Genomic DNA, 14,247 nt, shown 5'->3' on the forward strand with positions numbered 1-14,247 from the left:
GGGCGGCGTGGCATTGCCCTGTCTGTGGAGAATTTGGCGAAAGCAAATCAGTTAGATGTGTTGAAATCACTCAAGCATTTCCCCCCAGTCTCTTAGCTTCGTGCACATTGTTTAGGGGACCCCTTCTCCCCCAAAGGACAGTTTTGCTGCCAAAAAGCCTACAGTGCGCTGCTCTGGAATGTATGATAATGCATCTCTGGGTTTAGTCACTGGGTGGCGACTGCACGTGAGAGTGACGGGGACAGTATTTGCGAAGTGTGCGTGTTTCCCCGCCACGCTTGTTGGCATTTGCCCCTGAAGCCAGAGGTGGGTCGTCGCACATCGAACCTCCAGCTCTACTCCCCCTCTGCTCCGTTAACAGACCTTCTCCCAGGCATTTCTTGTATTCGCCCCCCAAGAATTAACACCGATAAACAAGCTCCCCTGCTCCCCTGGGACGTCGGTGCCCTTTGGGGTGCGGCCCAAAGCCCCTGTCCTCTCACCGACTGCCCCGCACGCTATAAGTTTGGTTAAAATATAATAAATAAATATAAATAATATATTTCCTATATAATAAATATAATAAAATATAATGGCGAGACATTTTAGTTTGGTGCAGACACCAAAGTCACTAGAAAATGAACAGATTAGCTTTGCTCTCTGTATTAAAAAGCCTAAAATTCCTAAGGAGGTTTTCCTGCATGGCTTGATGTCTAAGTTTTAGTTATTACTAAAATACAAACAAAGCCAAAATCGTTTGGATTAATGGGGTTATTATAAATTGAATTACTGAATTTAGCGTCTTTTTCTTTTCATAGCAGTATCGTTTTTCCTCAATAACATTCAACATTTGGGGTTATTTAGGTGGGGCCGTCGCCGCAGTTCCACACTCGGACTTCTGGGGTTTGCTTTTCCCATCGGTTGTGTTGGAAGGAAATTAGAAATTATCTCAAGAATGGTGTTGCCTCCTCCCTGGGAGGGAGACCAGTGGAGTGGCCAGGAACCCTTTGGGAGAAGAGGATCTGCTGTGCCGGTCCTGGGCCGGGAGCAAGTGGCGTTCGTTAATGGGCTTGAAGGGGCTGGTCTCAGCGGGAAGGAAGGGCAGTTAAGCAACCGAAACAGGCGAACGTAAGTCAACGCTGTGCGGACCGGAGAGGAGGAGGAAGCTGGAGGGACATGCGTTTGCCACCTACCCAGCTAAATCTGCTGAGCGACAGTCCTCTCCCCTGTGTGAGAAGAGAAAGAGACAGGACACGGCGTCAGCGAGAAGCAAGTTCTTTCCATAAATAGGAAACAGTCAAAGCCCTCCATCGCCGAGAGGTGAACACGCTCACAGCCGGGGTCGGCGCGGCTACCTGGAGCTTTGCACCGAGGACTGCAGGCCCAGGTGGCCCCGTCTGCGCGGGTGCAGGGGGCTGTAGGGGGTGCCGGGGGTGTGGGAGGGTAGGAGGGTGTAGAGGGTACAGGGGTGTAGAAAGGCGTAGGAGATTGCAGGGGGTTGCAGGAGGGTGCAGGGGGTACAGGGGGTGTGGGAAGGAGTAGGGGGATGTAGGAGGGGGCCCCATTCTACTTGGGAGCAACGTGGCAAAACGTTTGGGGATGAATTCAGATCGTTCTGAGTCCAGCTCTTTCTGGTACATTTTAGGATTTCGGGAAAGTCTAAACAGGGACGATTGGTCAAAGCACTCGAGTCCTTACCTTTCCTTGCGATGGAGGAGGCGTGCGAGGTGTCACCTGGAAAGACACAGAGCGGGGGCTGCGTTGGGAGTCGCCCCCGCAGAGCAGCCCCCGCCCCTCCCGAGGGTCCCTCTGGCAGGTGAGGGAAAGCACCACTCCCTGCCCGGCCTCCCCGTCTGCAGATCCTCCAGAGCACTCGGGGGTTGAGAGAGTGGCCAGCACAGCTGGGCGCTGGCTCCCGTGACAGCCCTGCTGCTGGGTGTGTCCCCGTCACGGCCGGCACGGAGCAGCGCCGCGCCCCAGGGACCCTGCGCGCGTCTGTGCAGCCCCTCCCCGGCCCTGGCCACCTCACAGCTCTGTGCCAGCAGGATGCCTTTGCGAAGCCTGTTTTTAGACTGAGCCTCGCACGCGAGTCTGGTCTCAACAGAAGCGCGTCCTCCGGCAGATGACGCTGGAGGCGCCTGTTCGGGACCTGGGGCCGGCGCCAGGGTGGAGCTCTGGTGCCAGCCTCACCCTGAGGGACCTGGTGTCACCCGAGGATAAGTGCACGTCCCGTGTGGCTTGTGGCAGCGGCTGGCAGCCCTCCTACCCCCCATGGCCTGCGTCCCCTCGGTGTCACTTACGATGTTCTTGAAGAAGTGGACTACGGGGTTTTCTTCCTGGGCCCGGCCGTGCTGGGCCTTCTGGGGCAGGGAGCCGTAGTGAGTGGTTCTTGCCGCGTGGTGTGAGTCCTGCAAGACAGAGGCACGGTGACCCCGGGACAGGCCACAGTCCCGGGTCTCGTCCTCCTCAGGGGAGCCGTGTGGGTCTGGGCGTCCCGCTAGGACCCACTGCCGCGCACAAGACACACCGGGGCAGGCGCAGCCTTGGCGGGAACGTTCGGTTGTGTAGCTGCGACTTGCAGGCAGACGTTCCTAGCGCTGGCCCAGTGGCTGCTTCTCCAAGGCGTATAAACCGACAGAGGGGGGCTGACGGGAATTTAAGGGCGATTTCCTCTAAGGTACGGCAGGTCGGGGAAGCGCTGGGAGGGGAAGGCTCTTTCCCTGCAGGCTGCAGGTCTGAAGAGCAGACAGCGCCCGGGAAGGGCACCCACAACAGCCCAGCAGCAAAGGACAAGCCTGTTCCCTCGCTTTGAAGGGCTGCGTAACATTTTGCAAAGTCAGCGTCCTGCCCCAGGGGTGCCGGGGGTCTGCCCGCTCCGGGAGCACCAGGCCGTGTCTGGAGTGAGGAGGGAGAAGGGCAGGGCTGGGCGTGCGTGTCTGGGGCCCCCGCATACTCGACTGAACCAGAAAATTCCAGGGCGGTAAATATTGCACAGCAGACACCAAACAGCAGGCATTGCCCGAGCGCAGCTCAGCACAGAGGGAAGAGAGTTCCCGGGGAGGCTGCTGTTCCTGCCACCGCCGCCCTCCCCAGCTCTCAACTCCGCTGCTGCCAACGCCTGGCAGCACAGGCGGTGTGACGGGGTAAGCAGTGCGACGGCGCGAACACGGAGCTCTCGGAAAAGCAAAGCAAAGGGGAGCAGCTTGCAAAATTGACTCGGTTTCTCCCCCGCTCTCTCACTGCTACTCCAGCACCTACTGGGACGTGAACGCGGTGCCTGTGAGGGGCCTGGGCTGCCCGGGCAAGAACGAGTTTCGGGGGGTCAGAGGCGCTCCGGCCCTGGGCGGCGTGGCATTGCCCTGTCTGTGGAGAATTTGGCGAAAGCAAATCAGTTAGATGTGTTGAAATCACTCAAGCATTTCCCCCCAGTCTCTTAGCTTCGTGCACATTGTTTAGGGGACCCCTTCTCCCCCAAAGGACAGTTTTGCTGCCAAAAAGCCTACAGTGCGCTGCTCTGGAATGTATGATAATGCATCTCTGGGTTTAGTCACTGGGTGGCGACTGCATGTGAGAGTGACGGGGACAGTATTTGCGAAGTGTGCGTGTTTCCCCGCCACGCTTGTTGGCATTTGCCCCTGAAGCCAGAGGTGGGTCGTCGCACATCGAACCTCCAGCTCTGCTCCCCCTCTGCTCCGTTAACAGACCTTCTCCCAGGCATTTCTTGTATTCGCCCCCCAAGAATTAACACCGATAAACAAGCTCCCCTGCTCCCCTGGGACGTCGGTGCCCTTCGGGGTGCGGCCCAAAGCCCCTGTCCTCTCACCGACTGCCCCGCACGACTCCCTGCCCCTCTTGGCTTCCGTCCCACCGCGGAGAGCAAGCTCAGAACACACGGACGTGATGACGGCTGCCCCCCGCTTTGCCAGTGTCCACTGGGCCCCCGCTGGCTTCAGCCGGTTAGGAGCCGGCCTCCCGGCGCCTCCCGCTCTGCAGGCCCCTGCCCCGGGCCAGGCCCCGCGCCCACGCCCAACGCGGCGGCCGGGCCAAGCTCCAGCGCAGCTGGCCTTGTGCGGGGCGTCCCGCCTGTCTGAGAGGCCCTTCCTCCTTCCTTCTGCCCCCTGTGCAGTGCCTGGTCCAGGCCCAGAGCAAAGGCATCTGCCGGGGGGCTCGCTCCAGCTTCCGGGCCGACTCAGCACCGTGGTCTCTGCTCTGAGTACCTGGAGTTCACGACGCCCTCCCTGCGCAGTGCAGGCGGCACGGCGCACCCACGTGCTGTCTGTCCCTTCCTCCGCGGCTATGAGCACCTTGGAGACAGAGGACACGGCTCCTCAGCCCCGACACTTCAGCCGCGGCTCACTCACTCCTGACCACCCCAGCGGCCAGCGTGGCCCCGGGGCTGCGAGCACAGCCGAGGCGGAGCGGACGGACGTCCCGCCCGAGGGCGTTGACCGTGTTAACAGTGGAAGAATGATCCGGTTCCATTACCTGCATTTCTTGATGACAGGCACCTCATGTTTCACCTCTTGATTGTGTTCTGCTTGTCTCGCGCTTCCTGTTCGTTAGCCACTGTCTCATCCCGACGAGACCCAACCTGCTTCAGGCGGAGTGCGGGCCGCGCTCACCACGTCCTCTCCGCGGACGGCGCCCGATGCTGCGCGACGGGTGCTGTCTGCTGACCGACGGCCCCGCTGTCCCACGCGTGGAGGACTGACACGATCATGCTCGGGCTCCTCAGGGGCAGACGCTGCGCCCTTTGAACCTGAGCACGTCGAAGCAGCCAGGGCAGGGGTGGGAGCGTTGCGGTCCTTGCTTGAACCCCCAGCTCTTCTGGTTCCAACTTTCTCTCTCTGGGACGCTTTGGAGAAGCTGATTCTCCTCCGATTCTCCTCCTGTGACCCGATCTCCGGCCCACGGCGACTCTGCGTTCACCAGCCTGTGTGTCCAGCACCGCGAACCGGCCTCGCACTGTCTTCTCCTCCAACAGAGGGTGAGTGTGAAATTGAGAACTAAGAAAAACTAGATCAGCCAGGAAAATGTTTGCATTGCTCGCTTTCAGACAAATGTCTTTAAGTGTGTGGTCTGTCTACTGGGTGAAGTTATTTATTAGATCTCATGCTCGTGGCCTGAAATATTGGAACAGATCAAAATTTAGTCCACGCCGCTTTCCCCTTGGTGTTCGCACACATTCTCCTACGTGCTGTGTATTGGATTTTGAGTTACAGAAACACCGTTTGCCTTTAAATTATCCATCCTGCAATTAAACTAGAAAAATGTCTTAAACTTGACTGGAAGTTTTTAAAGAAATTAATGCTTAGTCACAGTATGTGCAGCTCATATTATGGAAACTTACTCGTGTTGTGAGAGATTTAACAAAGCGTTATGCAGGTGATGTTTCACATGTGAATCGCACACCTGCTTTGAAGGAGAAAAGAAAATAATATATTTTTGTGAGTGGTTTTTAAAATAAATATATTGGTCACTAAACTTTTGAGGAAAAGGGAATTAAATCTTTTAAGGCACACATGTTCTATTTGAGCTCTCAGAGCTGTGAAATCAGGGGTCAGGACCGTTCATGAAAGAGGCCGTTGGTTTATCTGTGGCTCTCAGCACAGAACTGGGTGTGCAACAGGCAACAATTTTTTTTGTCAAATTAACACGTAGGCTACTTAGATAATTTTTAATGCAGAACCCAACACATTGTATAGATCTTAAGTAAACAGAATAATTATCATGGAATCATATAATTTTTTTGGTTATACTGATGAACTAGGACTTTGACTTGGGCTCTTTGGCTATAAATTGTTAGTTGCACAGATAATTTGACTTAGTCATATAGTTATAACTGTCTTGTTATATAATAGTTGTAATGACCTATTGCTGAAAGGACATTTAGTCAGTCATATATCTACATGTGAACAATAAACAGTTAAAAAACCAAAAATTTAAAAACACTACCGTATATAATAGAATCAGAGAAACAAAATATTAGGGATAAATATGCAAACAAATGTACAGAATCTTTATGCTAAAAACTAGAAAACGCTCCTGGAAGAAATCAAAGAGGACTTATATAAATGAAGAGACATACCATGTTCATGGATTGGAAGACAACATAGTAAAGATGTTGATTCTCTCCCCAAATTGATCTACTGGTTTATTGAAATTCCAATCCAAATTCCAGCAGGATTTTGTTTAGATATAGATAAACTCATTCTAAAACTACATGGAAATGCAAGGAAATTAAAATAGCCAAATAATTGTGAAAGAGAAGAATAAAGTTGGAGAAATTGCATCACTTGATTTTAAGATTTATTGTATGACTAGAATAATCGAGGCAGTGGGGTACTGGAGGAGGGATGAACACACAGGTCAGTGGAACAGAACAGAGTCCAGACATGAACCCACCCAAATCTGACTGGTTTTTGATGAAGGTGCAAAGACAATTCAACGGAGAAAGAACAGTTTTCTCAACAAATGGTGTTGGAACAACTAGACATCCATATGCAAAATAATGTACCTCAACCCAAGTCCACACCTTATACAAAATTTAACTCGAAACAAGTCACAGATCTCTAGCTGCAATGTAAAACTATAAATAGTTTTATAAGAAAACGTAGGAGAAAATCTTCATGACCTGTGAATAGGCAACAAGTTCTTAGACCTGACATTTGCCAAAGCATGATCCATAAAAGAGAAAGATGGATACATTGGACCTCAACAAAGTTTAAAACTTTTGTTCTGCAAGAGATTCATTTAGGAGAATGAAAAGACAAGCTACAGACTGGGGGAAAATATTTGCAAATCGCTTATCTGGCAAAGGACTTGAAACCAGAACATGTAAAGGACTCTCAAAACTCAGTGGGGAGAAAACAAACAATCTGGTTAAAAAATGGACAAAACACAAACACTTTCCCAAAAAGGATGTTGAGGAGACGAATGAGCACATGGAAAGATAGTCACCATCATGGCCATTAGCAAGACGCAAATCAAAACCACGTGGCGATGCCACTGCACACCTGCTAGAAAGGCCGAAATAAGGAATACTGACAGCACGGAGCGTCGGTGAGGATGAGGAGCAGCCGGAACGCTCACGCGTGGCTGCGGGAATGCAGCTAGTCACTCTGGAAAACAATCTGGCAGCTTCTTACAGAGTTAATAACATACTCACCGTATGCCCCAGTAATTTCATTTCCTACTTCCAATGATAAAGGAGACACCATATATTTTTGAAAATGGTTTTTGTAATGAGTACATTTGTCATCAATCTTTTGAGGGAAAGGTAATTTAAACTTCAGTGAAAACTTACGCTCACAATAACCTGCACGGGAATGCTCGTGGCAGCTCAGTTCGTCATCACTGACAACGCCAAACTGCCCAGATGTTCTTCGGCGGATGAAGGGCTCGACCGTGGTGTGTCCACACGGTGAAACACCACGCAGCGGTGACGAGGAACAGACTTTCGATACACGCACAGCACAAAGGCATCTCCAGGGCACTCTGCTGAGTAGCGAAGCCATTCTACAAAGATTTCATACCATACAATCTCACAGGACACTCTGGAAAAGACTCAACCACAGAGGGGAAGCCCAGAGCACGGGTTGCAGAACGGCGGAGGGTGCAGTGTGACCACACGGGGAGGCAGGGGTGGGTTTTCAGGATGACGTGTTCTTACTGCGGCAGGAGCCACACGATTCTACATACGTGTTACGATCTATAGACCTGCACACCAAACCACGTCGGTTTTACTCTGTTAATTTATGAAATAAAGTAGAATAGAACAAGATCATTTAACATGGTCTATCAGTAAGTAGCCAACAACTGAAGGCACAGGAGCATTATCTCGTTATGAGTTTCCCAATCAGCGCTCTGCGGCCTTCTCCCTAAATGTGCGCACCTGCGCGCACCTCCAGGCTCTGGATGGCACGATTACCTTTGCTTAGAACGTCCTCTCCTTGCAAACTTCTCTATTTTTTGAAAAATCTGGCATCTTTTGGCTGCATACCTCATCTGGCATTGGATTGTCCTTTTTAGCTTTCCAGAAGCTTCCTGCCTCTCCAGTTAGATGTTAGTATTTCGGAGGAATAAAGAAAAACTTCCGCGTGACCCCCAGGCTTTGGCAGTTGGCTCAGGTGGAGGAGCTCAGCAAGTACAGAATGGGCAAAGGACCAGCAGCAACCACCTCCTTCCCCGCGGTGTTGTGAGGGCAGCCGCGCGGGGGCAGCCCTCGGCGTGCGGCCTTCGCGACCCCCACGGTAAACGCCGAGACTGAGCACAGGCTCACCGGGGGGATTTTCAGCCCTGGTGTTTCACTAAGAGGCCACATGTGAACAGCAGCCAAGGAATGGAAGCTCATTATCTGGTGACGTTCATGTCTCAGGTGTTTCCTGGGTCTTAGTTTATTTATTTGTGTGTCCCGAAGAGCTTTTGTGGGGAGCACAGGACGGCTCGGCCACCGTGCGGTGACACCCTGACCCGGGGCTGCCTGGTCTGGAGGATGCTGGATCTGAGCCACTTTTTTAAAACAAATTTTTTTTTTATTGTGGTGAGACACACATGACACAGGATTTACCGTTCTAGCCGTTTTTGGACGTGCAGTTCCGTGGTGCTGACACCCACGCTGTGCGCAGCCATCACCGCCGCCCGTCTCCCCGGCTCTCTTCATTCTTGTAAAATGGAACCTCCGTCCCTGGTAAACACTCGCGCCCCATCCCCGTCCCCACCCCAGCGCCTGGCACCCGGCAGTCTCCTCCCTTTCTCTGGGGTGTGACTGCTCTCGGGACCTCCCGCGAGTGGAATCACGCGGTGGGATCCTTTCGTGACCGGCTTTCTCACTCAGCACCATGTCCTCAAGGGCCGTCCGTGCTGTCACCTGGCTCAGGATTTCCATCCTTTTTAGCCTGAACCATGTCCACTGGATGCGTGTGCCCCACCTGCTTTGTATTCAGCCGCCTTTGGCTACGGTTCTGAGTCACCTTTCAAGTGACCCAACTCCCCCCAGCGACGCTGATCGGATCCGGCCACGACTGTCCTGAGCCCTCGGACGACTCTGGCAGAAGCGGTGCCGACCTCCCAGCTCTCCCGTCCTCAGCGGCCCGGAGCGGGGCTGCGGGGCAGAGAGCCCCTCGGAGCCGAACAGCCTCAGGGGCTGCTCCTGGAGAAGTGAGTCCCGCGTCTGGCCGTCCTCCGGGCAAGTGGCCGTTCAGACACCGGCAACGCATCCTCGGGGCAGGCAGGCAGGGCCGGGAGGCCGGGAGAAGCCCGCTTCTTCTGCCCTTGATCCAGCAGGGGGTCCTCCTGTCGGCCCCTGTCCACGGCCAGCCCGCCGCACCTCGCTCACGATAGCCACAAACCCCACTCCGTTTGGCGCTAGGAATGTTCGCGGTCCACAGTTTCCACGAGGTACAGGCGATGCGATCGATCTACCACGTTGGTCGGCGTGTTTTAAAAGTAGTTGTTTGGGGAAGGTTTATTTTATAATTTACGGGGAGTGGGTCCTTGTCATTCCCTCACACCTCGCTGTGAACCACGTTACCTGTTCCCAGGTGGGAGGAATTGGGAGTGGTGCCAGGCCTGGAGACACAGTGGAGGCTGCGGCAGGAGGACAGGAGGCTGGGAGTGGCTCCTGAGGACGGGGGGAACGTCCCTCACCTCTCAGACCAGCACAGGCGACCTTCCCTGCAGAGACCCCGGAGAGCCTGGGCCAGCCATGTGACCTCAGTGTTCCCCCCTGTCCCATCGGGAGTTCTGAGCCTCTGCCCCAGAACACTCCTGATGGGCAAGGTCACCTTGAAGGTGGCCGGCCGAACCTGGGCTCTCTAGGGGAGGGAGGATTGTGTCGCGGAGCTAGTTAATGTTTAGGACACATGTTCAGTAATTCTCTGACCAAGTACTTTGTACTCACTAAGGTTAAAGAAAAAGCTGAGATTGTTAACATTTTGCAGCTATTTGCTGAGATTTGTGTCCCTTTGTCTACGCCTCTCCAGTCTCAGCGACCTCCTTTTCTTGGTGGATGATTAAAAGGCAAAGGAAGAATTTGAAGGTTAGTCGCATCGTGAAACGGGTCGCGGACACAGGGCCTGGCGCCCAGGAATCGGAAACCAGAGAAGACCCCGCAGCGCTGACCCCAGCGCCGCCGGCCTGTGGATGGGGCCAGGACATCTCCGCAAATATTGGGCTGGCTTGTTCGGAGCTGAGTATTTTGGACAAGTGAAGATTGGACAAATAGTCTAATTTTTAAAATCAAAATTTTCTATTATTTAGAAAAATAATACATATTCGTATAAGGATATTAAACAAAATCAGACAATTTGTGGGAGAACGTCTACCACTTAGAGATGACCTTCGTTTACACTTTGATGACCACATTTTTAGACCTGGCTTTGTGCATAAACACAGATAAAATACGTAAGTGCCAATAAAGCGATCGTACTACGCACGCTGATTGTTAACCTGATTTTCTCCTTTCACTCCATGGTGTCGGCGACCTCTGTCCGTATCAGTAAGGTTTGAATCCTGATGAACAAAACAACAAACACAAAACAACAGCGAACCTTTTGTTGGCAAATAAAACATTATGCTGAAAAGTTTTCAAAACCATGAGAGGAAGACCAAGGCTGACCATTTTATTTATCTGTAAAATAAATTGCTTTTTTCCATGAGCCGGTTTCATTGCACTGTTTTTGAACAATTGTTAGTTTACTTTCTTTTCCTGATCACCAGCAGAGGGCGCCCACCGCTCCGTTCCCAGCTGCCGTGGGGTCTGGGAGAGCCGGGCGCGCTCGGCCTGGACTTGGGAGAGGGGCTCAGCTTCCCCGACTCGGGGCAGACCCGCAGCGCTGGGTGCGGAGGCTGTCCATGGAGGGGGCGCTGGCCTGCACGTCGCTGGCCTTCGGATTTGATTAAAGGAGGCAAGCGGATGGGGTTGTTCCTGCTCAGAAGCAAATGCTGCGTCTTGAAAAATACCAGGATCTCTGGTCCTGGGGTTTTGTGGTTAGGGGAGAAAAGAGTTCCAGCTCTTACGTTATGTCTTGTCTGAGGGAGGAATTTAAACTCTCTCCTGAATCAACCATCACAGCAACCGGTGACCGGTTCACGGTGACGCCACGCCTGGCCATGGCCCGGCGTGTTCACTGTTTGCAGCTCTGGGCCCCGGGCCCCTCTGGGCTCTGCCCCCCGCCACGCCCGGGCTCGGGCCTGCTTTTCTCTTCTGGATGAATAATAAATCAGTAGATACGTGAGGACGAATAAAGGGAACTGGAAGATTTCCCCAGAGGAGACTAATCACTTCTAGCAGTTACATAGCAGTTAACAGTAGATGCAGGCGATGAGCCCCTCACAGGACCCACTCCGTGGTCTCAGCCCCCACCTCCCAGACCTGGCCCACTCCCCCCACCACGGGGACTCTGCATGATTAAAGACATCTTTTAAACATCATCAGAGATGATCTGGCCTCTTTCCAGATCACGTGTTTTAACAGAAAGTACATTTCGTTTCTCCACTTTTAATTTATTTTATTGTGTACTGGTTTTGGGGACATTGGTCATTCAAATAACTGCGTGTGGATGACACCTGCTCCATCTTCCCCCTGGAGGAGAGCAGGGAGCGGCTCTCCCGGAGGTTCTGTCGGGAGGCCTCTGCCCCTTCAGACCCTGAGTGAGCCTTCTCCGGGAGGTCACCCGCGTAGGGGCCCCGCGCCAGGCTTTTCCACCTCGGGCCCCCACTAACCGTCTTCACCACAGAGACACAGCGGGGCACTCAGTGTGGGCCCTCGGCACGTGGCCATGGACTTCGGCAAACCCCTGATCTTCGCTGTGTGGAGGACGACGCGTCAGACAAAGGTCTCTGTCAAGCCAGCTGTGACCTGCCCCGACAGTAGCATCCGGGACCACGTTCTTACTGGCCTTTTCTTAAGCAAGACATCCAAGTCCTGGGAATGCACATGTATCCCTGTGTCCCCAAAGGACTCAGTGCGAAAGAGGAGCAGGGGAAGTGATCACGCTCGGTCTTAAACACGGTGCAAGCATCGCGGGTCCACCTCCCTGCCTGTCCACAGACGCGCTGCTCAGCGCTGCCCTCCCGCGGCCCTGCGCCTCACAGCTCTGGAGATCGGACGCGACGCGTCAGGGCAGCCGCTGGCCGGTCTCCTCACTCCCAGGCCTCCAGCCCGGGACTGCCACGCACGCCAGGAGCTATGCGTGGACCGGGACGAGAGGCCCACGGTACAAACCTGAACCTCAGCAGCGGTCAGACGACGAGAGGAAAGGGGAAGGGGGAAGAACGATGTAAAAAGTCGTATCCTGTGTATTCACTGATTACAGAAGTCTGTAGACTTACCTTGTATGAAGATACGAGCTATGGGGTCGGAATAACAATGTGCTCATATATGGGAAAAAGAAATTAATATCTGTTGACAAAGTCAATTAATGAAGAGATATGTCAGTTAATGTCTAGAGAATTGGAGAAGTTTTCATTTCTGCTCTTCACTGGAAAACTAGTTGCTAATCACGTCAGTAAACACAGTAGATACAACAGACGCAAGGCTAGTTACTGGGATGAGATTTTTCGGGTCTCATTGTCATTTCAGAGGATGTGTTTCTACGGAATTAGAACGAGAGGCCCCCTCCGTGCCCCTCTCAGTGTCGTGCTGACAGATCGTATTGTCTGGACCTTTCTATTTCATCTACGCGGCTGGAAACCATCCAACCAACCACCATATTCCTGATACTCATTCCTCTAATCTCCAGGTCGAACGTTGCAGGGTTTTGTGTACGTCCCCACAGTGGCATCTGGGACCCTTGCTGTTCATCGAGAGGGTTTGACTAGTGGTCTCAGGGGTGAATGACTTTCCATGTTCCTTCTGTCCCCCTGAGACATCTTTGATTCTACGGCACCCTCAAAAAACCCAGATACCAGGGATCTAGGGGCGAATCTGTGTGACCAGTTTGGAAGCACAGAAGACAATGGTGTCGTCGTTTTTCTGAACTTCTGGGATAAGAAAAAGCAGAGTAAGATTTAAAATCAAGAAAGTGATTCTTTTCTTGTGAAAATGATGATAAAACCCACATGCGTCTTCACTGCCATGTTCTTTCTATTAAGATCATAAAACGCAGCTGGCTGTGAAATGGGCGCACGTTTTCCTATTTAGACCTGGCGGGAAGCAGCCCGCACTCGTCCGAGGCCGGGCTGCGGTGTCTGTGTGTCCCATGGCGGCTGCCCGGTGGCCGAGAGGCGCCAGTAACGCAAACGTTACCGACCAGCCCGTGCGCACGGTGACGAAATGACACGTCGTCTGTCGGTTACGAGTTGGGTCTTCCTCCCTCCCCACGCCCCGACCCCAAGGTGCTCGCGCGCTTCCAAGAAGTCACAGAACACCGTGGTTCTCTCTCCGATTCCGGTTTTGTTCGGATACGTACATTTCAGAGGAAATGTTCTGCCATTTCTGGTCAAACAGCTTCTAATATGCCTCACGAGAGAGCGTCGGATTTTTTCCTGGTAAGATCAGGGCATTTTACATTTTGCAATCTGGGGAGAATTCTTCTCTGTCTGAACGAGATATGGGGTTTTTCCTGTGTTTTTGCCCGTCGCCGAGTCTAAGAACACGTCTGCTCCCGAGTCACTGGCTCGGGCTGGTTCAACGAAGGCTGTGGGCTTTTCCTTTCCTTATCCAAAGCCGTCCGGTGTCCGCGTGGGCTTTTCTCCGTCACTGGAGCAAGTCACAGACAAGCCTGTCATTCAGATGGGGATCTCGGGCTGCTGGCCCTGTTCTGATGGCACGTTTCTTCCCAGGTGCTGGACAACGAGGACGGCGGGCGATGGGCTGAGAGTTCGCTGGCATCGCTCTGGTGTCCCGCCGGGGGCGGGATTGCCGTGGTGCCCCCCACTGACTGCAGGGCAGGTTTTTAAGTTCGAGAGTTTCTGCTTCAGCAAATGGCGAAGCTGGAAGCAGAGGTTTGGCCGCTGGTTTCCTGGACATGGTTGGCCGTCCGGTTCTTGGTGTTTTCTGTGATGTGGCTTCCCCTGGAACGGGAACACAGCTCCCCTGTGTGGGACGCGCCCGAGGGCCTGGCCCGGCACAGAGAGAGATGGCAGGTCAGGGTTCAGGGGCTTCTGCAAGTTCAGTGAACTCTTTTCCAGACGTCCCCTCCTGACCCGGGATTTAGCCTCAGCGGGAAGCACTGTGAGGCCCGTTCCCAGCTCTCCTGCCCTGGTGAGTGGACAGGCTCCGAGGAGGCGGACGCATGGCCACCCTGGTGGGGAAGTCCTAACAAT

At 53.3% G+C, this 14,247-nt stretch overlaps 1 protein-coding gene across 2 annotated transcripts in view; it reads right to left on the reverse strand.

Annotated features, from left to right (window-relative positions):
- MBP (myelin basic protein) overlaps positions 1 to 14,247 on the reverse strand; it is a 115,707-nt gene that overhangs the window by 6,991 nt on the left and 94,469 nt on the right. Inside the window, exons 5-7 of one of the 2 annotated variants that reach the window (XM_012648881.1) lie at positions 2,280 to 2,387; positions 1,678 to 1,713; positions 1,173 to 1,205 (exon numbers count right to left, since the gene is read on the reverse strand). In XM_012648881.1, coding sequence (XP_012504335.1) covers positions 1,173 to 1,205; positions 1,678 to 1,713; positions 2,280 to 2,387 — 177 coding nt within the window. The remainder of the gene's footprint in view (positions 1 to 1,172; positions 1,206 to 1,677; positions 1,714 to 2,279; positions 2,388 to 14,247) is intronic. The other variant, XM_012648882.1, reaches the window with a different exon arrangement.

Source organism: Propithecus coquereli, unplaced genomic scaffold, assembly GCF_000956105.1.
Source record: "Propithecus coquereli isolate 6110/MARCELLA unplaced genomic scaffold, Pcoq_1.0 Scaffold296, whole genome shotgun sequence".
NCBI classification, from domain to species: domain Eukaryota; kingdom Metazoa; phylum Chordata; class Mammalia; order Primates; family Indriidae; genus Propithecus; species Propithecus coquereli.